The sequence below is a fragment of the Podarcis cretensis genome (assembly GCF_951804945.1).
Source record: "Podarcis cretensis genome assembly, chromosome: 2".
NCBI lineage: Eukaryota > Metazoa > Chordata > Lepidosauria > Squamata > Lacertidae > Podarcis > Podarcis cretensis.
Window position 1 is genome coordinate 87,110,999 of NC_137171.1, and position 26,819 is coordinate 87,137,817.

At 42.6% G+C, this 26,819-nt stretch overlaps 1 protein-coding gene across 4 annotated transcripts in view; it reads left to right on the forward strand.

Moving 5' to 3' along the window:
* The window catches only part of PLXNA1 (plexin A1), a 313,030-nt gene that overhangs the window by 175,553 nt on the left and 110,658 nt on the right, over positions 1–26,819 (forward strand). For all 4 annotated transcript variants that reach the window (XM_079964486.1, XM_079964484.1, XM_079964487.1 and 1 more), the window contains exon 9: positions 15,981–16,095. In XM_079964486.1, coding sequence (XP_079820612.1) covers positions 15,981–16,095 — 115 coding nt within the window. The remainder of the gene's footprint in view (positions 1–15,980; positions 16,096–26,819) is intronic.

Genomic DNA, 26,819 nt, shown 5'->3' on the forward strand with positions numbered 1-26,819 from the left:
AAGAAAGCAATAGCACCAACGTGCACGTAAATGGAAACATAAATTAACATGAACATTTCTGTTTGATCACTTATTTGCCATAGCATAGTGGTGGGGCATCCTGGAAAGCTGCTGTTAAGTGTAGGCAATACTGAACTGTATGGACCAGTGGCCTGACTGCATAAAGCAGCCTCCTGCATTTGTTGAATATTTCTGTCTCTGTGTGCTCACTTAGTTTCTTTGTTTTGATTTATTAGTTGCTGGTTGTTTTTTTTAATGATGTTTGGTAAATTAGTTATTTTTAAGTCTATTTAATACATTTTATAGTTTTGGTGTGGGTTTTGTTTTTTAATAATGTATATGCTACTTCTGTAAGCCACTTTGAATCCCCGCACCCACCCTGGGCAGGATAGAAGTTTAAAAATATTTGAAATCAATCATAAATAAAATTTAAGGGTTAAGAAGTTATAAAGCATTTTAAAATGTGGTTCCCACGTGTCAGAATTTCTTTCTTTTTTTTTTTGCCAAGAAACATGACAGTATGCAAGATGATACACTACATTTAAACATTGTTTATGGGCAGGCAAACTCAGTGGGTATCTTTTGCGTTTAGTAGGCTTTTGAGATCGGGATCAAGAGCAATTTGCCTCTCAATGAGGCTAATGTTCTTTCTGTGGAGTTTTCTGATCACTGGGCATTGTGTTTAACTTTTATTATCTGGGCAGCCAGGTGCATGAACGTTATCAAATCACATCTCTGCTCAAGACTGAATGTTTTATAAGTGATGTTCAAATGATTAAAGGGAATCAGAAAAATCAGAACCATCCAAATGTCTAATTTGGACAAAGCTGGCACTGTTAGTTGGCACCAGCTGAAGAACTGGCCTAGTATGTATTCAGCAGTCCTCCCAAGTCTCCAAGTGTTTGCAAGGTAAATAGCTTTCAAAACCTGGCTGCTTGCACGGTGTATCAAGCGGCCTTGCCCCCCCCCCCCCATTTTGGAAGACATGGGTTCCTTGTATATTTCACAGGACTGTCGGCAACTTAAAGGAATGTAGCAAGTTCTGTAGAAGATTCCCCAAAACTAATTCCAACAAACCTCTAAAAGCTCTTGGGACATAGGGTCAGTGCCTGAGAATGCTAGTCGGTATCGGATGTAGCACAGTGGAACAATTAGAAGGGTGTTCTTTTGTTGGTTTTAGATATTGTAGTGAGTTGTAGAGGAGAAAATAGTCTATTAGATCTCATAGAACAGGAGTTGCCAATATGATGCCCTCCAGAAGTTGCGGACTACAACTGCCATCAGCCACAGCTTACATGTCCAGTGGAATGGGATGATGGGTGGCTGTAGGCCAGTGTTTCCCGACCTTTGGTCTCCACCTGTTTTGGGGCTACAATTCACATAATCCCTGACCATAGTTAAATGCTAAGCACATGTTTTAGCATTATGTGTGAATCAGGCTACTGTTGGCATCTCCTGCTGGATAAAATTAAGATTTTTCACTTCCAAACCTTTTAAAACATGGCCAACTGGGTTAAAACACCATAGAGTTTTGTTATTATATATCCAATTCTGATTTCCAGCATACCTTCTGAAAAGGGGAGAATACTGATGTAGGGAAGAGAGGTTTACAGTAACTATGTCACTTTTGGAGGGGGAAAAACCTGTTCTAGCTATTAGACAAGGGAAATGGGGAAGCTTTGAGTCCTTCTTGCTAAGTACCTCATGAATCGAGGACAGGGTTACACTTTGGTTACAAACCCCCCCAGTGTGGTGCTATGTATTGAGCTTGTCAATATTTTCTATATGCTGAAAAAAGAGAGGTGGAGGTGGAACAGCTCTCATGTCTTGCATTGTGCTTTCGGTAAGAGGAATTGTCATGGTGGTAGGAATTAGACTCCTATCACACCTCTAAATACAGATTATCCAGTTCCCACCAAAGGCTTGTTGCCTGTTGTGACACGGTTACCCCACAAGAAGTTTCTCAAGGCCACACCTTTGCTACATGTAGGGAGCTTGTTGGAAATGATCTAGCTGTGTGTTAAAAACCTGGAAAAAGAGAAACCAGCTGTCTGATTTTAAGCATGGTTTGGCACACAAGATGTTTCTGCAAAGCCTGTTATGAATTCCCCCCGCCCTGTGTGATGAAGCCGTAACTATTAGATGCTGCTTGATTAGATGCAACCAAGTTTCTCTAATGTTGCTGCTGCTATGATAATAATGATGGTGATGATGATTTCAATTTCTTGCCCACCATTCCAACAGGAGGTTCCAGAACGGGTTACTACAATTTAAAAATACAATATTGAAAACTGTTAAAGCAAATGACAAACAAAAGTTGCCAGTTAAACGACAGCTGTTAGTCAGAAAAGTAAGACTAAGTTCTGGCACTGTAGAATGTCCTAAGACTATTTGCTATGTATGCCTGTGTTTCTTTCAAACACATTTTCATTCTTTAGCATTTGTACAGAAGTGTGCAGAGTTTGCTTGTGCTTACAGAGATGTCAGGATCTTCTGCAGCCCTCACTTTTATTAGATTTCTCTCTCCCACCATATCATGTAGAAAGTTGATCATATGCTATCACATGATTTGTTTGTTTCAGTCCCTGTTTGGTCTATAGTTTGCAGGACAATAATACAGCTGGGATGGCAGAGATATTAAGCAACCATACAATTGCTCTTGTCTTCACCAAACTATTCTGTTTTGTGGGTGGGAATATAGCCTGATCTTCAGGGAAATAAATCATGATGGTTTTGTCCTCCTATAACTGCTTCCAATGGAGATAACTTTGTGGTTACTGAAGGCAGCTTAAAGAGGATCCAGTTGGGTTCTGATGCTCTGGTTCAATCACATCTTGTCCAGAATCTGAATGCACAGGTGTAGTGATCCTCTTTGTTAAAGCTTTAAGCTTCATTTTCAGAGTGTCCTCCAGGAAACAGAGTCCTCTTTGTAGATAAAGGAACTTTAAGCTTCATGTCTTTTATCAGCCTTGCTAAAGACTAGCTGTGCTCTCCAGCTGGGAAGGCAGATGAGAAAGATGTTTTGCGGAGGAGGCTGGGGTCCCAGGAAGAAAAGAAACAAGAGACTATAAATACACTATGTCCTGGGAGAGGTGAGTCTGAAAAGAGAAATCCTCAGAGCTCAAATAACTAGATTTGCAGGAGAAAGAATTAATCAGTATGAATACAGGGCTGTATCTAAGGTGAGCTTATAGAAACAGAGGAACTGCCAGAGCCTAATATCGGGTCTCTTAAGGGTGGCCAGTCTCTAGCACTTCGTGTGCAGATACTTTGGAGGAGTTAAGCCGTATTTTGTTTCCTTTAGGCACTTCAAATGTGTGCTTTTGGCACATAGCCAGAAAAATGCGGAGACATTGGAAATGTTCTATTTAAATACTGTGCTGGTGGTATTTTTAAAAACCACATGTATACACTGTCCCTTATAGGGTTCCCTTGTGTGCCTCAGTTGCCTTTTTGGGGTAAGCTGTTCTCTTCTCGTACCAGCTGCATGAAAAAGAAGGTGCAGGTCAGACCAGCCCTATGTGGTAGCCCATCACAATTATGTTGTTGTGTCCAGTACTTACTGGGAAGGAGGCTCAGAATGTCTCCATCCAAGCCAAAACTATGATACACATGGTGAGGGGCTTGGGTGCAACCTGAGCACGATGCAAAATGAAAGAGGATACAGCGGAGTCCCATTGGGGTTGCCTTCCGTTTTCCCTTAGGAGGGGCACTGCCAGAATTGGAAACAACAACTTTCCAAGAGAAGTTTCTCAGGGAGTTGTGCTTCCAAGCAGAAAGCAGCCCATGAAGTTCCTCGTGTGCCACTTTTCACCTGGCTCTGGGAGGTGCAGAGATGGGTGCGACCTGTAGGCTGCCCATTTGGCCATGCCTGTATTGGAACAGAAATAAATATGGGGATTGGGGTGGGTGGGTGTGGTATTCAGCAAGCAAGAAAGCGGAAGAATAGCCACTGGGGGTGGGTTGGGATATAGGGATATATGTATTTCCAGCAACCACATCAGGGAAAAGTAGCCAAAGAGACGAGTAGCTTACTGTTTCTAAATTTAGGGATGGGGAAGTGGGGGATGAAGATGCTGCATTTGAATGAAATAGATTTATCTTACTAAGTTTTTATTAGGAATGTCAAATTCATACATCACTGGGGACTGTGTGGCAGCAACAGGAGTTGGTGAAGGGGCTACTCAAGACTGGGTAGGCCGGGGGGGACAAAATTTGGGGAAAAACCAGGTTTTTTCCTGCCCCCATTTCCCCCCAAAGTCGCTTTTTTCCAGAAAAATTGAAAAAAACAGTTTGGTGTAGTTTGAATATTCCACCCCCCCATTTCCCCCCAGAAAAAACGGCTTTGGAAAAAAAGCAGCAAAAACCTGCCCCCCCCCAATTTTCCCAGTTTTTCCCCAGGCCTTCCCATCTCTACTCAAGACATTCTTGAGTCTCTGCTCAAACCTGCTACATTGTTGCATTTATTTATTTTTTGTAAGAAAAATGCTTTTGAAATAGCGGCAGACATGGTATGCTTTGCAAGGTTTCCTGGCAAGTGAATAATGACTTCTTAACTGTTCACATAACTTGCTATCCCCTGGTCTTGGTTACCATTAGGTTTTCCACCACTTTTAAAGAGTAGTAGAAAAGCTCCTTGCCTATATTCATTTCCTGTCCCTTCGATTTTGTAGTGATGCAGCTCAGCTGACAAACCCACAAACTTACAACTAAACAAGATGATTTAAAACCAGTCCTGTGATAACAATTGCTGAAGTCTCCCACTACCAAAAACAAAAAACAAAAAACCCTCTCTGCCTGGATGAGATAATGCTGATGTTGTGTGTTTTTTTAATCAGAGCATAAAATTAGTATGAACTGGCATCTTAGAGCCATACATATAATTTACATACTTCTTATATAAGATTTTTATGCTGATTTTTCATGGCTATCTGGGCAAAGGTCACAAGCAACACAAAGAATATCTTCTTGTCTGAAATGCGTCACTTGTAAATGTTTAAGCAGGATAGAATTTAGATTCCATTTTTAATTGAGTTAATATCAACCCCCCCCCCCAAGTGTAGGATGTGCATGCGAAATCCAAAAGCGTTCAGGGGTGGGGTGGGCTTACCTCTAAACACCAGAGGTTCAAGCTGTTCCTTTTTCCTTTTTTGAACAAGTAAGTAGGCTTTGTCACTGTTTCAAGGAAAGGATTGACTTCTCTAGTGGCACTCCCTTTGAAATTTGGGACAAATGTCTCATGGGAATGATCCCATGTCACAATGTAGTGTTGTATTCCCTGTCAGCATCGCCCTTGAGCCAGTGTCACCAACTGGACTCATGCACTTCAACCCCGACTGGGCTAGGCGAGCTGGGTAGCACTTCCAGAGACCACCTTTTACACAGGAACAGGTCAAAGTGCTGTGGACTCACAGCTTAGAGTTGTGAGCACCGGATTCACTTCCACAATACAGTCGTCGCACAGCAGAGTATAGCAGAGTCTGGCAGTGTATACACGACTCGGAGAGCAGCTCTGTAGAATATCTTCTTTTATTCTATAACTACAACTATAATACAAAACTATATACAGAGCTAAATAGGTCTAAGCATAAATGAATGCTGCACTGAGTGTCTGCAGCTGCTCTTAGCAGCAACCTTATCTCTACACACAATCTCTAACACTCAGTCTCTCTCTCTCTCCGACACACTGACTGACTGACTTGGTGCTGGAGCTGAATAAGTAGAAAGCAGAACACTGCTCCTCCTCTCTGGAGAATCAGCAGACTCGTCAGGAGATTATTGGATATGGGAGGGGTGAAATCTCCTCATCCCCATGAATGTTCTTGCTGCGGCGGGGGGGGGGGGAGATGGCTGCTCCCATTGGCCAAGTCACTCTAGAAAAACTACACTAGTACTTCAGAAATAAAACTGTATTTCCCAGCATACCTGGCATAGCAGTGTTTGGCCCTAACAGTGTTGGATTTGGAAGAGGGAGTAAAGGATTGGGCAAGAAAAGAGGGACAGGAGCTTGTGTTTGATCTGTTACTGCTTTGGTTATGTTACTCTATAGCAGGGGCAAGCAACATGGTGCCCTCCAAAATCATAGAAGCATTGAATTGTAGAGTTGGAAGGACCCTGAGGGCAATCTGCTCCAATACCGGCAGTGCTGTTGGACTTCAGTTCCCATGAGCATGGTCAGTAGCAAGGGAGGATGGGAACTGTAGTTCAATATCTGAATGATGCAACATCTGATATCCCTGTTTTATGGATTGTGCTTAGTGACCCTATAAGAATAATAAATCTCCATGGGGCTGTTGTTTCTGTTTGTTAGTATGCTATATATTTTTGTGTTTTTTTGTTGTAAAGTGTAAACCATCTTGTGATCTTTGGGTGAAGGGCAGCATACAAATTTAATCAATAAAATATAAAAATACTTAAAATACAGTGGAACCTCGGGTTGCGTACGTGATCCGTGTGGGAGGCATGTTCGCAACTCGCAGCGTTTTACTGCTTCTGTGTATGCGCGAGCGCCGAAACCCGGAAGTAACCCATTCTGGTACTTCTGGGTTCGGCGTGTCCGTAACCTGAAAACGCACAACCCGCAGCGATCGCAACCCAAGGTATGACTGTAAAATAAAAGATGTGTCACACGACTTTTACGTTTATACTCAGAGGTGATGTTCTCAGTACACACATGGTGTTCCAGGTAGGCTGGGACCATACTCTGTAGCATATTCAGCATAATTTTGCCCTCCTTTTTAGAGAGATGGACAAATCCCCAGCAAAGATAAGGAGAACTATCTATATTCTCACATCAATTGGGACAGCATCTTGGACATCCTGGGGGGGGGGCGGGCAGGGGGGGAATGAAATGCATGCTAATTATGCTACCAGTTCCTGCTGCTAGTTCCTGGCACTAATTAAGGCTTCATCAGACCTTTCATCCTCCATCTATGAAAATTAATAGAAGAAAATACAATGATACTTATTGTTTCATAAGTACCTAAAAATATCCCAAGGCAGTATCCAAAATGGTCCTACAGTGCCACATGTAAGGTATAATGAAACGCTACGGAAAAATAGTCTTAAAAGAAGCGCTGGAGATCCTTAAAAACCTCTACAGCAGAGCCATCTATGCAGATGCTTTTTCCATCAGTATGCATCATGTATGTAATTTTCCTTTCCAGTACAGCTGTCGTGTTTAACATATGCTTGTTAAAGTACTTGCCCCTTTCCTCTCTGAATTTTTTCCTTCTCTGGCTTGGCTTGTATATAGATATGTTGCTTCAGGCAACACACTGCTCCCTCGCCCCTTCACAGAGTCTTTGTAGCACCCAATACGACAGAACCGAAAATTGCTTATATTGCTTATGTAAAATACTCGTATTATTTCCTCAGTGCTCTTACCTTCCTCTTGTGTCCTCATTCTTTCTTCCAAGTCAGCTTTCAAAGCTTTCCGCATCCCCTCTCTCTCCCATTTTACTTCCTTCCCTCTGCTTGTTTTCTTGCTTAGACTTCTCCTGGCTTATCTCGCCCCTGTGGATTCCTGTTTTGTTCATACACCCCACCAGAGCACTGAAGTGCTCTCAGCTTCTAAAGCTGAAGATAAGGGTTCTTTTCCAGGCCATAGTAATATAAATGCAAGAGAGGCAGATGGGGAGGGGGAGGTGGTGGCGGCAGCGGTAGTGGCAACTCCACAGGCTACAGAAGCAGGGAAGCTGGAAGCTAACGTAGGACTATGTCCAAAGCATCCTGCCCTAGATGGGCTGTTTCCTTTGACTTCAGAATTCTTTCACTGAGTGGCCACAGAGTTGTGCTTGCAAAATGGTCAGTGGTTAAGTTGTGGGATGCTGCTAACTTCACAGTATCATTTGCCGTTTGTTGGATAATGTAAATGTTGGCTATAGCCTTAAGCTTAAAAGATTTCCTGCTTCAAGGACATATGCCTCTTCTGTAGGCAGTTGGAGCTGCAACCCTACATAGACACACTAGGCAGTAAGTCCCATTGAAGTCACTGAGTTGACATGTTTAAGATGACGCTCTAAATGCACTGTTTCAACTGGGGCTCAAGCTTTAGTCAGAGGCTGTGAATTAAGGGCACACTTGTGTATTTTCTGAGGCTGTTTCGGTCTTGGTTAGTTCCATTATAGCATGCAACAAAAATCAGTACTGAATTCACTTTTCTTTCAACCAGTGCTTTTTTATGGGGTACTGAAGGGTATGCAGTACCTGCACCTCTTTTTGTTGTGGTACTTACTGTAACAACTTCATGATGAGTACCAGCACCTGTTTTTCTAGGGCGGAGGGGACTGCTTTCAACACTGGGTGGTAGCTTTTGTTTGCACAACTGTTGATTGTTTTACACTTTCTACAAGAGTTTCTGCAAAAACCTGGGATTTTATTAAAATTTATCCATGAAGATGCTTAGAAACAGCAGGTGCTTAGAAATCCTTTCATCTGTTGACAAACTTGGTTTCAGTGCATGCAACCCTATAATTCCCATTGAGTCAGTCTACATGCTCACCCATATTGTTGAATGGGGCAATTGTCAGATGACTACAGTCTCCACAGCTGTTTCCCTTACTTTTTATGCAAGTGAGCCTTGGAGAAAAAGGTTGGACTCTTCTTGTGTTCTCAGTTGCAACGTGATACTTGGAACCTGAATGATACCATGGAGATGTGCTCTTTGCATTTGGTAGACAAATGAAAATTGATGGGGGCCATTCTGAACAGGCATTGGAATGAGATGCAAATTAATGAGCAGCAAAATGGAAGACAGGAGAATGTGAAGAAAGAAACATGTATAGGATCAGGTGCCCAAGAAGCAGTTTTCTAGACTCCACATATAGTTTAGAGCCATTAAGCAGATAGAATGATTTTGTGAGGGACTCTAGAGCAATTCAGGAATCCCCTCAATGGCAGAGGAAGCCAAAACTGCTGGAAGTAAAGTAGACCGAACAAAGCAGTTGCAGTATGACGGGATACTCTGTGTCTGTGTCCCAACTGTGTAATTGAGGTTAGTGGGTCAAAAAAGCTTTTGCAAACCAGAGCACTTTGTAACTACTAGTGTGCAGTAATTCCTTCTGCAAAAAACAAATAAACACCCAGCTCCACAGAGGCAGAGTCCACTGCAGGACTTTTAAGGAGCCAACATCCCACAGCACCTACAGAAGTTACCAGTCTAATGCTTCTTTCCTTAAGTGGCCGTCTCCTCACAGTTGTAGGAATGGTTAGCTTCTGAATATCCTGAACCCGTAATGAACAGGAATGGTATTTTGAGAGGAGATCCTGCTAGTTTAATTTCTTTTTCATGAAAGATACATAATTTTAACATTTTAACTTCTACTTCTTTTTATCTGTTTCTACCAATAATGCTCAGTATGGAATGCCCATTGGAAGCTTATTGATGCTATGTTTGCAACATCATAATTTTGTAAATGATGCATCTTTCCCTTTATTTGTTAACACTCATTCCCACTAGATGGCATCATATCCTCCGCTTTCCCAAAAAATCCCATGAAGCTTTGGGAGTTTGGACTATTTCTACAGCGCTGCTCCAAAGAAACCACTCATGTTTGGAACAGTGCCAAATTACATTAATCTGTCCTTGGGTTGGTGCGAGGATGAAGAATCATCATTAATTTGCAATATTCTGGATCCGTGGAGGGCAATTTCCAATGCTATGAAACCTGTTTAATGATGGCAGAATGGAAAGAAACAAAAGTGGCCCTAATTGAATCAAAATATAGGCCCCAAAGCTCTAAAGGTGCTGCTGTCATTGTTGTTGTTTATAGAGCATCTGAGATATAATAGTCAATTAAAAGTGGAAATTAAAACCGCTTGTCTATGCAGCTCACAATCCAAACAAACAATTTAATCATGACCTCGAGTACCATTTTGTGACTGAGGTGCAAAACCCTTCTTCAGTTTAGATTTGTCTGGCCAATAAAACCTCACAAACCCTTTGTTTAGCTTGGGATTCTTAGGGAGAATTCCAAACCCAAGATTTGTCAGGACCAGCTGGGTTACTGGCTACTGTTAACAGAGTATACAGCTTCTGGCCATGATGACTATACTCTTCTCTCTCTAGTTGGGGGCATACTAGTTCCAGGAGGCTGTAGGGTGGAGGTGGGGCGTGTTCTTGTGTTTGGGTCTTGCTTGAGAGTTTCCCACAGGCATCTTGGGTGGCCGCTGTGAGAATAGGATGCCATTGGCCTAGTCCAGAAGGCTTTTCTTACGGTCCTTGTTTATAATGGACAAATGTCTGTCTGAGTCTCAGCTTAGCTGAGGCTGTGCTGCCTGAAGTCCTTCATCCCAGCTCAGCAGAAGATGTTCTGGCGCAAGTCCTCCATTTGGATAGCTCTGCTCCGGAGTTCATAACGGGTGGTTTATAAGGCCCTGCCATGCATTGAAAAAGACACAAAGGGGGTTATACAGCCATGCTTCCCCAATCAATGCCCATATGTTCTGGGTACATTTAAAGAGTTATCTGTGTGAGAAGGTACCCTGGCCACATTAGGGCCCCTCTACGCATGGAGGAGCACCCAGCACATGCATTGGTATGTGTGGAGAACTCCTTCCCACATTCTTTGAACATGTCTATTTCAGTGTGTGTGTTGCTTTACCAGGCAGTAGCATCAAGGGATGAGATTAGCCAGTGTGGTACCCTCCCCAGCTTTTGCTGCTCATTAATTTGCACCTTGTTACTGTAACTGGCCTTGCTTGCCTGTCGGATTCTGGCCTTGCTTGCCTGTCAGAGACACAAGTAATGAAGTCCTTATGGGAACCAGTGTTGAATGATCTGCGGATTGTACCTGCACTTAGGTGTTTATTGTCATTTCAAGCAAGCATGGGTTTCAGCCTATTTTGACAGACACAAACCAAGTTTGAATGGGGGTGCATTTTCTTCTCTAGCGTTTAGTGTATTGTGGGAAAGGGCATTTCCTGTTTCCGCCATCAAGAACAATGTTTAGCCCGCAAGTAATGAGAGTAAATTGTGCTCACCCAAGGAAGAGAGAGTCTTGGAGCAGATGGTATCATGCTGCAAAACAACCTGCCACTGAAACATAAACAGACAGCAATGACATATGGATATAGGGGATAAACCCCTCAAACAGGCTGTAAAGCCTTGGCTGAAACAAGTTAGTCTCATAACAGAAAACTGAAGAGCCTGCCTTCTTATTGTGCGCTGGATCTCACTGGATCCCTTTGAGGCGATAAACTGAGCTCAAAGTTGTTTTTCCTTTGAGCAGAAGCATGCTGTGCTCCAAGTTTGTTTGTTTTTACATTTATTTTAAAATATAATGATAAACTTTCAGAACAAATGACAGATATTAATTGGTGCAGCAGTGGTACCTGCATAGGGCTACTGTCTGCTTAATGAGAGAGCCCCAACAGAAAGAGCTTCTCTTCATCATTTCAAAGATGGGAATATAGCTCTGAAGTCTAATTACCTCTGTATATGAAAGAGCTGACTGCATCTTTCTTCTTATCAGTAGGATATATCCTGTTTTTCACCTAGAATTATTCAGTCTTGACTTGTTGACTAAAGGGTATGACAGGGTTGAGATCATCTTGGTGCCAAGTGATGCATTTTCATTTTCACATGATTACCCTCTCGACCACATGAGGACCACGGTTGCATTAAGCCCAACCACATGGGTACAATTATTTCTTTATTATGGATTGTAGTCCATGCTAGCCCTACCCATTGATGTTAATAGACATGACTAACTTAGCTTCATTAATTTAAATGGGTTTGCTCTGAGTAAAACTTGGCTGGATATAACCCTGTTTATATAGTGTTTCTAAAGTAGCATGCCCACCAAAGCAGTTTATGATTATCTTTTTCTCCCCTCAACACCAAGATAAATTGAATGATTCCAAGGATTGTTGCCAGTTCTTATGAAGATCTCCAGATATAGTATTAAAGTTGCATGTTAATCCTTCCGTGAGGCAGTAGCATGCAGAGTTGAATGTGTGACGAATATGTTATTCATAGTTTGAGGTGAACAAGTAGCCACCTCTTTCCCTGCAAAGAATGTGAGAATTCCAGTGATACTAACAGAATCTTGGCATTAAGATCAGTAGCTTTGATATGATATGGCATAATGCTAGGTACCCCATAGGTATTTTTCATTGTTCAGGACACTGCCAGTTGAAACTTAACTTTAAAGTTTTGTCTCTGTTATCCTTGCCTGATCCTCACCATAGATTTCTGTTCTCATGGGTGACATGAAGCTTGTTTTCTGGCTGCTTCAGATTTCCCTACTGGTCTGATGCTTAATCGAGGGACTATGCATTGGGTTTAACACTGGGAGAAAGCACGAGGTTCTTGGGTAGTTCTGAATGGAAAGGAGGGGTATGGAGTAACCAAAATAAATACAGTATATGTGAGACACAGATCCAGCCTTTTCTAATTACTGTTCATCTCTTGCCCCAGAGTTGGATGGTTCACTCTTTTTCCATGTTTACTCTTTTTGACTTGCCTGCTAAACCAGGCAATGGCAGTCTTTATTCAAAATGATGCAACTAGAGTTGATAATAGAAACACAAGGATGCCTCGTACCAAGACAGGTGTGTTCACCATCTAGCCCAACATACTGTACTCCAGCTCTCCAGAGGTCATTCCCATCACCTAAAATCTTTGGGCTCTTTCTGCATTTTAAGTATATCCTCTTCCTTTGTGCTATGGTCTGTCCTCAAATAGTCCAGTTATTCTGATATTTTTCTCTGGCAATAAGCACATCTGTTTCATATACATGGATTGCATTAGGAGTGTCTCAATACATTTATTTGTGTGTACCACTAAAATGGCATTTTTTAATTTTTTTTTGAAGTGAAGATGTGAATGAAACATGGAAATGATTTCCAGCAAGCAGCCTATTAATTCTTTATGTGTGTTAGGCTATGAGAAGTTGCCATGAGTAGTTAATAGAGCATGAAACTCTAGAGCAAGAAGTTATTGGGTCACTGTGGTCACAGAAGTAGATCTGGGAAAAGTGTGCTGCTGCTTTTTATTGGTGCTACAAGAGTATCACATACCTGCTTTTCTAGGCTTCGCACAACCAGGTTGGTGACACAAGCAGGTGTGGTGTGCATGTTTGATCAGAGCTGTGCTTGCTACATCCACAATTGGCAATTCAACTCATACTGATTTCACCACTGCAAAGCTACATAAAGTGGACTGGGCACATTAGCTGTGGGCTGAGTTGCAGTCAGGAGAAGCAGTCTTCTAGTTATTATTTTGTTGTTATAACAAAGAGGAAACCTGTCTAGCTATCCTGAATGACTGTGCCCTAGAACAGTGGGTCATGGAAGCAATCAGAGGGAGGCTGGTGACCTTGGATTTAATTTTAAATGGGGTCCAGGACCTGCAACTGTTGTTGAACCGACTGGGAACAGTGTCCACAGCGCGAAAGGGATCCTGGAAGCTGCAGGCCAATTAGCTTAGCATCTGTTCCATGAAAACTGATGGAAAGCATTTAACGATAGAATTAACAAGTATATAGAAGAACAGGTCTTACTGAAACAAATCCAGCATGACTTCTTCAAGGGTAAGTCCTGCCACACTGACCTTTAAGAGTTATTTGGGAGAGTTTCAGCAAGCATACAGATAGAGGTGATCTGGTCACACTGTGTAGTTAGACTTTCCAAAAGCTTGTGATAAAGCCCCTCACCAAAGGCTCCTTGCTAAGCTTAGCAGTCATGGGAGAAGAGGAGGGGTCCTCTTAATGATCTCTCTCAATGGAGGGCGTATAAGAAGTGAAGCCTTCCAACGGATGGTATTGTGAGCTGAGCTCTATCACTTGTTCATGAATGGTCTAGTGTTAGGGATGAGCAGTGAGGTAATAAAGTTTCCCCACTACGTATTGTGGAAGGCAGTGAGACTATGTGATGACGATACAGCGAAGGGACAGGGACAGCTAGTGTGGCCTTAACTACCCCCCCCCCCTTCACACAATTGTAATCACATTTGTTGTTGCTGTTATTTCATTTCATTTATGAATCGCTTCTTATTAAGTATCTTGAAGCAATTTCACAGTGCAGTAGAAGCATGTATGAAACAAATTGCATGTATTGGAGCAGTTAAAACAATTGCATATATAAAAAACTATTTCATATCCAATACAGAGCAAAATACAGATAAAAATCTCCACTTAGAAGGCTTATTGAAAGAGGAAGGAGAATGCCCCAATAAGGGAGGTAGAGTCTGTCTGTCTGTCTGTCTGTCTGTCTGTCTGTCTGTCTTGTTTTTGTGTGGGAGAGGGAGAGATGAAGTTGTTTTGGGCTTAGCTGCAAAATCTTCTCCCACCACAATCAGGAAGAAGGCTATTTTTGCCTTAATAGCAAAATGGTGAAATCTCTGTTTGTCTCTATACAACTTCTCCAGTGTGAACAGCTGGAGCCCCAAAGGAGAAGACTTTGCCAAAAGTTGCCTGGCTGTTCCATGTTGGAGAAAAGGGGGTTGGTTAGATTGCTAACTTGTGTCTCAGCTGACATAGCCAATGATGCTGGTGCTTCAAACACTGCACAGTTCAAAACGTGGCCCTTCTTAGTATTTGCTGAGCAGGACCTTAAGAACTGAGGAAATGATGTTCAAGGTCAGAAACTAGAGAAAATGGGAGATAAACAAGGCATTGAAGGAGAAGACTGTATGTTTCAGAACACCAGGAAAATACATGGATCAAAACTTGTGACCAGAGGGAAGGGAGGAACATGATACGCACACAGTGTGAGTGGGTAGGAGAGGAAGTAAAAGAAGGGAGTTGCAGTATGTGGCTGCATAAGCATATGAAAGACATTTACAGTCCCAAAATGTTAATCTGACTCAAGCGTTTGCTCGCTGTATAAATTTCCTATGAATTACTCGACTTTAAGACTCAAGGATTTTGCTTCCCGCAATGGAGGACTTTTGTTTTTCCTTCTGTTCATTAAAACTGCCTTTCATGAATCCAAAAATAAAGCTCACAAAGTCTGTGATTCAACCCACATGCAAATGGATGGCGAGGAAAGGATCCTGGTGTTGCCAAGTTAGGCGGAGAGGTCACAGGGGGTGCACATTTGACCACATGGAATGCATTATGGGGCCTAATGTGGGAGGAGGAGAAGGCGGTTGGCACAGGGATTAAGGAATGAGAGCATTAAGCTGTGACGTTTGTAACGTTCTGTTTATGCAGGCGTAGGAGGCGGTGCCGCCGTCCTAGAGATGCTCTCATCTTTGATTCAATAGTGACCTCAGCTGCTCCTGCATGGTGCTGAGGAGACAGTGCTGCAGGGTATGACATGGATGACCCAGTAGCGGACATTCAAATCTTTGATATTTCTCTCAGTTCCTCACTGTGACTCTAAGGCAGGGGTGAAGAGAAGGTAGACAGGATTTTCTGGTAGATTTCTGGGTGATTTGAAGGTTTCTGACTCACCATTGTTTAACAATAGTAACAATTTGTGTGTGGGAAGACAGTGTGTTTGCTTATGATACTCAGAACAAATTTCTGGGCTCGGGCTTCTCTAGTCCTAAGTGTGCATGCTTTGTACCTGGCTCCAGTTGGTGGACCTGGGAGTTCTAGTCCCACAAAATTCTAGTCTGCCCTGTATCCTCCTGGCTCCACATTGTGGCTCATCCTGAATGTTTTGCTGGAAAAAAACGTTGGGTGCTTTTAGAGAAATGCTTCTGGGCATCATAATGCTTATGGTATGGTATGTTCATATCCAAATACTTGTAAATCCACTCTTCAGCTCTTCTCTCCAACTGGGTTGGACAATGCAAGCTTTTCATTTCTCATCTTTGTCTAGTGTTCCCATGTACTTTTAAGCTGTCCCTGCCTCCGTCTTGCTCGTGAAACGTTGCACTGGACTTGGGGATAAATGCTCTCTATATTTATTGTACATGGAACTCTGGGGATCCTGTATCTTAAACAGCAACAGCAACAGAAGTATTGAATTGTTACATGGGATAGTTCCAGAAATATTTATGCTGATTTGACCTCTTTTTCTTGCAGTTGCCTGTCCTGTGTGAATGGATTCTTCCCTTGCCATTGGTGTAAATATCGTCATATTTGTACCCACAATGCTGCTGACTGTTCCTTTCTGGAAGGGCGTGTCAACATGTCTGAGGTAAGTTATCAAGACTGCCTTTGCAACTCTGTATTGTTTCTCCCCCCAACCCTTTCTTCATAACAATGCTACATACAAAAAGACCTGTACCATTTAAAAGCATCTGATCCAAGGCTCAGGTAGTAAAAAATAACAGCACCCTGTTTTGTACTGTGGTAATTTGTATATGGGGCTTTGTTCTGGGCATCACTGTTCAAAAATGTGGGAAATGATTTAAGAGAGCCACAAGGGTAAGAGAGAATATAAAAGGCAGGTCATACCGGGGAAAGTTGATTGCTCATTTTGATTGCTTATTTACTTTCCATACCGCTTAATATATTAACAGAATCTCCAAGTGACATACAGAAAACTGAAGCAACAACAGGCATCTTAAAATATTACATATGCACAGTTACATATTAAAACATCACATTACTACAAAGTTACTGATATATCTCAATGTGTCTGGGGAAGCCCAGCCAGATGGGCGGGGTATAAATAATAAATAATTATTATTTTATTATTATTATTAATCAGTATCAATTCATTTCCCTTCAGACATTCCTTATCAGCCCCCTGGGTTCTTACCCAGGGTCCAGACAAACGCTTAGCTCTCCCACAAAAGTCTCACAATGAGAAAAGTTCCTGGAAACCATGACTATCACCCTAGTTTCTCCCTCTGCACTTGCTTTTTATGGGCAGGTATCAAGGTGGATGCTACTTCTTCAGCTATGTCTCATTCAGCTGCACTCTCCACACCCAGTTCCAGCTGCAGCAGGTTTGTTGTGTTTCCCAGGGGGTCCAGAGGAGGGGAAAGTGTCCCCCTCCTTTCACAGCTCTTTCTTCACCCTCTGTCCTCTCCTCCTTCTTCAGCTGCTTGAAGGACCTTGGTATGTTTAGCTATGGAACAAGATCGGAGAAAAGGCTTGGAGGTGTGGAAAAAAGGTTAACAGGCTTCATTGTGGGAGAAAGAGAACAAATAATTGTTCATTCTGTTCACTTCTGTGAATTGTTCTGTCTCTGATAGTATAAAAAGTAATGGTTTAAAAGTATTTTGGCTAATCTTCAGGAAGACCTGCCTGGCTGAAATTCCACAGTGTAAGAAACTGTCTTGGAAACTTGGTGGAATTTTCTCCCTTTTGAAGTTGTAAAAGAAAGGCTGGATAGGCATTTAGTGGAGCAAAAGAAGACAGACCTTAACCTACTCTCCATGTTAATCAAGCATCTTGACCCTTTATGGAAGCAAGTCCCATTACTTTCCAATGAACTACTACATGTGCTTAGAATAGCATCATAAAACTTCCTTAAATCTGATACAGAGAACAGGTTAGCAAGTCATGTTGTGCCATTGTTTCTCATGACTTGCACGAGCTGGAATGAACTTGTGCAAGCCTTGGGCTCACACGTCATATAACCTTGCTCCTAGCACCAACTCTTTTTACTTGCTACATGGTTGAGAGGAGAGCTTTCAGCAGTGTGGCTTTAGTTTCAGTTAATCTTGGTGTGCTGTTGCCTGTGAACTAAGAGTCATGGTTTATAACAAACTCTGGTTAGTTTAGCAAGCCAGCTTCACAATTCATGGTTTGAAGTTAGCTTGCTTTGAAACTGAACAGAGTTTGTTATGAACCAGAATCCCTTGTTCACATGCAATGACGAGCCAAAATTCATTGGAAATGAAAGTAAAGTGGAACCTTGGTTCTTGAACCGTTTAGTTGACGAAGAAATCGGCTCCCGAACACTGAAAACCCAAAAGTAAATGTTCCGGTTTTCGAATGTTTTTTGGAAGCCGAATGTCTGATGTGGCTGTCAGCTATTGTTTCTGGGGTGCCTGCACCAATTGGAAGCTGCTCCTTGGTTTTCAAACGTTTCGGGAGTTGAACAGACTTCCGAAATGAATTAAGTTTGAGAACCAAGGTTCCACTGTAAATGCTGCCAGGGGCCTCCTGCTCTCTACATGAAAGGAGAAGGGGGAGAGTGTATGAGCCCAAGGCTCATTCTAGCTGTAAACTATGGTTTGTCATAGCAGTGACATACTTGCAGTCCCTGGTCCAGATATGGCCCCTAAGGCCTCCCAAGACATTTTGCTTTTAGTGGTGGTGACAAAAATTAAATGCATAATGAGAGCAATACAGGGCATGTAACTGTCAGTGGCTGGGCTTTGTAGGGATTACAAAGGGCCCTACAGATTTCTGGGGTCTCTGCATTGAGCTGCTGCTGCTTTCTGCTGCAACTAATGCTTCTGGAGCGCTTGGAGATTTCTGTAAGTGCTTGGATGATATCACTGCTGTGAGCATCACTGAGGACAGTGTTATGCAGAGGTTCTCAATGGTGCATTAGTGAAGAAGGTGCTGTTTTCCTCCTCATGACTCTCAGCCCAGCACCATGATGGGGAGGAAATTTGAACAATGGTCACCAGTGAGAGGGAGAGCTGCAACACAGAGAAGTGGGGGAGGTGTTGTCACCTCATGGAGAGGCTTTTAAGCTTTAAACCCAAAGGCTGATGTTCAGAGAAAGAGGAGAATTTCAGTTCAGAGGTAGTAGAACAGGGCCCCTACAGATGGTGCTTTATAAAAGGAATTGTAGACTATCAATTGTACTGAAGTGGTTGCCATTCCACCCTTCTCCTTATGCCCCAGGCAGGGGGAGCAATGACAATTAATTCATTAATGTTTAAAGGTGGTGCTGTGGGGGAGAATAATAATTGCTACATACCATTAAAGTCAAGCAGTATTAGTTGTTGGTGACTGTAACCATACCAGGGCAATGAATTAATTTCAATTAATGTTTTAAACATTAATTCCAGTTAATCATATGCATTAATAAGATTTTCAAGCTGGCCTCAGTCATGTGCACTTTACACTTCAGCCACACCAACTTGGGCAAGTGGTCCCCAGAAGGTTTGCAGTGGGACGGCGAGGCCCTTGGACTGGCAACGTTAGCCAGGCTGTTCAGAAGATAGGGGCCTGGCTTGTGAGACCTTTGTGTGGCGGGATGCTCTGGAAACTTCAGTGGAGAGAAATCTTTCCGCACCAAGAGGATTTTGCTTCTTCACCCTTTTTTGATTTACCCTGGTTGCACAGTCAGTCTGCAAGCCATTAAGAGAGAAGCCTGCGGGCCAGAATGTCTGTTTCAGATAGGTCACTGTTGCACTCACTGGGGTCCTTCCTTCCTCTTCCTGTCTTATCTTTATTAGCCTGTCATTTCAGCCCTCAGGCACATCTTTAACTCCTTCTCTGCTGCATTGATTGAGTATTCCTCCAGTAAATCCGAGTTATGATTGCGACAGATTTTTCAATTGTCTTCTAAGCTACCTTGCAGGTGAGACACATGGAGATTTCCACAGTATATATGGTGAATCCTCCAGTGTCCTTAAGGATGACTTTAATATAAGAGCTGAGGAAACCACCCATTTCCTAAAATGCATACTTTATTTCATTTCTGATTTGGTTCATGTGATGTGGAGTTTGAATTGTCAAGGAGAATCAGTGATTCCAAGTGACAGATCACCTGCCCTGCAGAAATGAGCATTTGTATCCTGAGTGTCAATTCTTAGAGGCAAGGACAGAGTTTCACTTTTAGATTGCAAAGGAGCAAGGAGTGCTAAAATAATACAGTGCACTGGCTAATGAACTCAGGACAACAGAACAATCTCACTGTGTGCCTTTTTGTTGCAATGAGGTTTTTTTTTAGATAATGTAATGTAATGTAATGCATCCTCCCAATAAAGTAACCACTTACTGGCTTTTCTTGCATTTGCTCTGGAGGATTACACATTTTGAAGATTCCTTGTATAGCAGCAATTCTTGTTATTCCACAGTGGCTAGTTGTCTGTCTAGCTACTATGAGCTGGGTGAGTAGTGAAGGCAGGGGCTGTCAACTCTGTACAGTGTGACATCCCATGTTGAAAGAAAATAACTCCCCAGGAATGCGGTATAATTTGAGGTAGAGTAGCTCTGGAGTCTGTTTTCAATTCCAGCGTTTAGTTCTTGGAAAGAATGAAGTTAGAAAAAGAAGTAAAAAAGTGAATTGTTTCTAACATGTACAGAGTTCCTTTCTGTCACCACTTGCTGACCGCAGCCAGCCTCATATATTTAGGATCAGGGTGACACTTACAAGTATTCTGAGACAGACTTAAACCCCAGTTTGCAATTATTTTGGAAATTAAAGACATTCTGTGAACACCTACTGAATGTTTCAGTTAAATTCTACTGCCTGTCCAAAACAGTTCCATCCATCCTTCTACTTGGTTGATTTTCTCAGGGGCTTTTGCCTTTTTGGGAAGGCATCATCATCATCATCATCATCATCATTATTATGAGCATTTAAATTAAATGAAGTTGTAGAGGGCTCTCTAAAATATAGTTGAATGCATATAGAGAACTTTGGTGCATTTGGAGTCAAAGGTGATCTGGTAGAGAGCTGTGATCAACTTATCAGGGCTTAATTTTTAATCATATCGCTGCTGGAGATAAAGTCTTCCTAGAAGGCCTCTCTCCCCTCTGATTCTAGATATGTGGGCACTGGGGTTAATAACTGAACAATGAGTGAAATGTATGTTTTCATACATTTCATACAATGAGTTTCATGTGAAGAGCATAGATTCATGTAAGAAATTATGTTCTCCACATGTTCTAGTGATGAATCATGGCACTGAGAACATACCTGAGAGTTAAGCCTTAGCCAAACCTGGCTCAAGGCAAGTGCCATGTTATAGTTGTTTCATTAAAGGGTAACAAGGTACTTGATCATAACAGGCATTTGTAGCTAATTTAGATATGTTACTATTCTGATTGTGAGATCTGCTTTCAAATTGGAGGCTAAATCTAAAATGGTGGTTGATGAGAGATGTTGAAACATGAAACACTCTGTCTAGAGAAAGTAGTTCATAGCTACCTGTGATGCTCAGAACTGTTTCACTTAGAGGTTAGGCTGTGTTAAATATATGACCCCAACCGAGATGTACAAAGGGGGAACTATGGACAAAGAGAGGATGCAGGATGGATTTGCAGAGCCTTGATGTCAACAACTGTAGCTGCAGTTAGGTGACCTTTCAGACACCTTCTTTTGGTGGTTCCAAAGGCCAGTATGTGATGTCCCTGATAAACGACAGGGCTATTTTTGTGGTTTCTGCCTTGTAAATTATCACCTTCCTCCATAAGTTAGGCAGCATGCACTATTTCAAACAGTTTCCTGCCTTTTGTGGGGTAGGATGAGGGGACAAAAACCACCCCCTGAGTCTCAATGAACTAAGGGCAAACTGAGAACACGTAGCTATGTTGCCATCCGGCAAACTGTATTTGGAAAATACTGAAATTCATATCTAACTCCTGTTGTGAAAATGAGTGTGCCCTTGGCAGGCTCAGATGACCATAAAATCCACCTCTGCCTCCACAGAAAGCACTATGGACAGACCATAAACAGTGGCACAATATCTTAAGAGGCATTTTGCTATTCAGCCCTGTCAGCAGAATGCAAAAGGACTTGTGTTCTTCAAAGGGACTTGGTGGGTCACAAAGGACTCCTGTGTCTAATCCCTAGAGAGCTCACACCACTCTGTGGCTCTTGCCCTTTAAGAGGCCAGCAGACCTCGCTGCTGTCGTTCTGTTTCTTTTTTGCCGCAACAGAGAAATAAGGACGCCCTTCCAGATTGTGTGTGTCAGAATACAGATTGACACCATTTGGAAGCAATTGCCCTCCACTCTGGTGGAGGGAACCGTTATAAGTCAGGAGTGGGGAAACCATTTTCAGCCCAAGGGCCACATTTGCTTCTGGGAAACTTTTTGAGGGCCACATTCCAGTGGTAGTGGGTGGAGCTAGAGGCAAAAGTAGGTGGAACATTTGATGCAAATGTTACCTTGTGTGGTAGGCTAGTACCTACACACACTCACACACCCCTCTCTATCCATAAAAGCAACAGGCACAACCAGAATTCAGAAACATCCTAGCCTGACAAAAACACATTTGTGTGTGTGTGTGTGTGTGTGTGTGTGTGTGTGTGTGAAGCAGGACCAGTGAGAGACTTCTGAGGACCAGGTTTAACCCGCAGGTTGGAGGTTTATAACCCACAGTTTATAAAGTGAGAGTTTTTTTTAAAATGGATCTTGTTGATCCCACTAAGTGACAAAGAAATTTCTCACGCACACTATTTCCTTTTCTGACCCTCTTGTATGCAGTGCAAGATATGCCCAACAGGCCTTTTATAGGGCTAATTGTCTGGTTTCAGCTTGGCAATTCAAACAAAGGAAACACCTCTTCTCTTCCCAGTAAGCAAAACCTCACAATTCAGCACAGAGATGGGAAACTCATGGCCCTCCAGATATGGCTGGACTCCCAACCCCATCAACCGCAGTCAACATGGCCAGGGATGATGGCAGCTTGTAATCAAACCACGTATGGAAGGCCACAGTTTCTCCACAGTGGATCTAACATCTTGACCAGAATGAAATGGAGAAAGGTTGCATTCTAGTAACTTTGCACGTTTCACTGGCTGCCTAAAAGTACCCCCTTTCCCTTTTCTCTGGGCTTACAGAATACATTATGCTACCACAACTGCCCTTCCCTCATTTGTAAGCATTTCCCAGCTGTCCTGTTGTATTTAAAGGGGATGGGGGAGGAAAGAGGTTATGACCCCTAAAGAAATCTTAAAACAGTACTCTTATGAAGACCAAATGCCCATTGGTACCTATAGAAATGAATGTTCCTTAATAGCCATTTAGCTAAAGACATTTCAACAGAATCTTCTTCAGTGCCTGATATTTCTATTTAAAAATAAAACTACTTTTTGTCATAGTTTTTAACCTTAACTCTTATTCTTTATAAGCTGAGCACCTTTAAGGATAAGCTAAAACATTTAAGCTATTTTGGGTCCATAAATGCCAGTTCCCACCTTTTCATAGGTACTCATCTTTCCTTTCTCTGAGAAGGTTGAGTCTGGTCTCCTCAACACTCCTTCTTGGAGTGCCAGCAGTCATAAAAAGAGCTCCTCTGAACATATGCAGAACTCTTTCCCCCTCACTGCAGCAGAACCTCACAGTTCTGCCAGTGAGGTTTGAGTCCTTCTATGTCATTTTTTTAAAAAGGTGTGTATATCAGCAGCTACATCTCTCATCTTTCTCCTCCGACCTCCTCCTTCAGTCTGCCCTAAACTCCTATGCACCTTTTAATCTCATTTTAAACCTTTCCAGCCATTCTGCATTCTCATGACTAACACATATTCCCCTCTGGCTTTGAGTAAGAAGCAGTCATGTCCTTTGGGCTCTGCCTCATATTAGCTCCTAGCACTTGTTTGTTTTGGGTCCTCTGCTTTCATGGATTACTCTGGACAAGGCATTTTGTGCTGTGCTGCACTACAGCCAGCTTGACAGCTCCCGTGTTGCATTAGATGAATCCCGCTCTAATCTTTTGCTGTGAGTGCTGGCATAACGGAGGTGCCCTCAGCTGTATTTTCCGCTTCCTTCTCTCCCTGTGTCATTTCCCACTGTGACTCCTGTCTCGCAGCCCCTCCAGGCTGATGAGTGTCGGGCTCCACATCGAAGAGGTCGAGCTTCCAGCAACGAACAATTAATTCCCCTCCACCCTACCCTTTATCATCTCTGGGAGTTTGGGCCCTCCAGGAAAAGGAACCATGGGAGATTGGCAGTTACTCACCCAGCACCCAGCCACCAGCAGCACAATTTCTTTTGCAAGGGCTGCTTACGTGGGAGGAAAGAGGGATCTATCTTATTTACGACGGGTCAAACTCTGTCAACTGTTATTAAAGGCAGAAGCTGTTGCTGGTGAGCCTGATCCTGTTGACCTGGGAAGAAATGGATGAGCAAGACAAGCAAGGCATCCCTTTGTACCCCCAAGAGCTGAAGGAGTAAGCTTGAGGAATAAGCAGACACTCATCAGTATGGAGACTCCAATGTCTGTAAACTGTGAGACCAAAAGGCTGTGAAACAAAAGAGAGCGGTAGACTTTGAAAAGCCCTTAGCCTTGAATGGCATTTTAAAAAAAGAAAATGCCATTAAGCATTTATGTTTCTTTTACTCTGCCCATGTTGATGAGCGTTCATATTTATTGGCTGCTAGATGCGGAGTACCTGAAACAGGAAGGGGAGTCACAGCTAGCAGGAGTGGCATAGTGTCACGTTTTTTAAGCAGTTTGTAAGAGCTGTTGGGGGCATCCTTCCCCTAAAAAGGAAAAGAAAAAGCCAAATCCTTGCTCCTGTACCTTCAGGGAATGGGGAAAGGAGCCGTAGCCTTGGTAAAATCTAAATCCACAGGGTACAGGCATACAAAAGAAGAAGTGTTGGGATATATAGATATATAGAGAGGTGAATGGTATAGTGGCATGCAAAAACAAGCAGGTGTAACCTAGCTTGGAAGAACATATATAGTGATTGAATTCTTTTTCTTCTAAGCTGGGGGGCAGCATGTATGGCCCAAGTCTTTCAGGAAGACTCAACACAGGGAAGAAATAGCAAGCAAGCAACCTTGGCAGATGTAATTCTAAACCTTATGTGGCTGAAGCAGTGATCAGTGCATGACTGTGGCTGTATGCACATTCCCATTTACTCTGCATCCAGTGTGCTCCCACTGCTGGTTGGGGAAGCTGTGTTCACACACATCTATCCTGTGTCTGTCCTGTTTTTTCTTGAAAAATACTGCATTTTGATGTGTCTCCCCCTAAAACAACTCTGATCCAAATTGAGAAAAAGCACAACCTAGCTGCATTATAAGCTGTGAACACCTTACGTCTACTCATGCTCAGTTGAACTTGCCCAATGGGCAGCAGGGTGGAAGTAACAGCCTGATCACCTCCATTGTCTTTAACAGAAGTGTGATATGCAGCAATCAGCAGCTGAAGATTTTCATCCAATTGTGTTAAATTTTTAATCTCCTCAGCCAGTTGCATGATGTTTGGAGGAGCCTCCTCCGAACCTGCTTCCTTCCTCTGTGGATACTGCCTCTGCGGTTCTTGGTTCTGGAGGGAAGCAGAACAGACAAAATGCCATTGGACTCGCTGTTCTTATTGGCCCACTGCTCTGGGTGGAACAAACAGGCCTTGGCTTTTACTCAGCTTGTTTTCATGTGGCTTCCAAAGAGAAGTGGTTAAAGAGGGACCAACACACTCCCCTTTTCAGTGCCTCTTGCTTTCGTTTTGGGATGGGCTGGGGCCAGAGATGCATCCTACCCTTTGCATCCTACTATTCTTTTATGCATGTTAGATTAATCCTTGGAGCTATTTTAGGCAAGCCTTGGTCTGGCTAAATTGCAAGTTTGTCTGTGTCTTGTGGGTTTTGGCCAGAGAGGTGTAATGGAAAAATCCTTTAGTGCAGCGCCCACACAGGCTCTTAACCCTTTTTTTAATAGTTTCTCATTCATTGTCTCTTAAATTTCTGCTGAGAACAAAAACGGATAGCAAGCAGAAGTATGTGGAAGGTTTTTCTTGCTGCCTGTGGGAAAGTTAAAACATGCTCATCCAAGAACATTCTTCTTCATTTCCTAATTCCACAGATTCTTCATTTTTTTAAAAATAATTGCTGTTCAGTACTGAATTTCCCGAATTTCAATTTTTTAAGAAATTAAAGACTTTTGCATGACAACGGAATGTGATTGGCTATTATAGCAAAATGATCTCCTAATTAAAAGCATGATTTGAGGAGGTTGAAGGCAGGGTGGGAGAGTGTTTGATGTTGAATAGATGAGCATGTGCTTTGAAGGCAGATGCTTACTGTGGAGAATTTCAGCACTAAGTCTGTTCATCTCTCCTTTACTCTGGTTCCCCCCATAGGTGAGCAGTGGAGAGCACAATCCTATGCATGTATCTAAGGCAAGCCTCTTATTGGTTCACTGGGGCTGACTCCCTTGTAAATTTACATAAGATTGCAGTCTGAAGGTTCCTATCATTCAATCACAATTTTGGAATAATGGATTTCATGCGTTGTTCTTAACTAACATTTACTCAAAATAGGCCCATTAATAGCCATTACTAACATAGGTCTGTTAGGTCTACTCTGAGTAAATATTATTAGTATTCAGAAGTTTATTATGCAAGTTAACTAAGCTCATTCGCATGTTTTCACTTACAGAAATTTTGGCAAGGCTTTTGATTGTGGACAAGAAATGTAAGAGTTATTTGGCATTATTTAGCAATAAGGTAAAGACAGGGGATGCTGAGCATGGGTAGAGAACTCCGATTCCTAAGGATACCTTTCCATGATCCCCTAAAAGGACATCCCACTTTTCACTTTTTTAAAATGTTATTCTCTTGCAAACTCCTGTTCACTCAGAGCTCTGTTAACCACAGACCCCAAAAGTTGTGCTTTAGTTTTTTGCACAGAGCAGAGCCCTCCCATCTTCTCAGCTGTTTCACGCAGGTGCAATTTTGCTAAATCAGGGATGTCCTTTAAAATGAGGGACATCCGAGAAGAGACCCCAGCAGATGTGATGTAGAGGCTTTCCTATTTATCTCTGAAATAATATGGCCTGACAGCTTGCTTTTCGAACTGGAGACTGGCATCCTGTGTGCTCAGAATTAGTTCAAAATTCCGTTGCTTGCAGTATCCATGAACGTACATGCTGAAAATATGCAGACCTGGCTAAGGAGATGACAGACGTGTGGAGTATGGGTAAGGGAGCGTTCTCATTAGGTCTTGGAATTGGCTGCTCCGGAAGAGGGAACAGCTGGGAAAGGCCTGGCCAGTGTCAGAGCCATTTCTGCTGTGTAGCTCCCAGCCCAGCATCACGAGTGCGGAACCATGA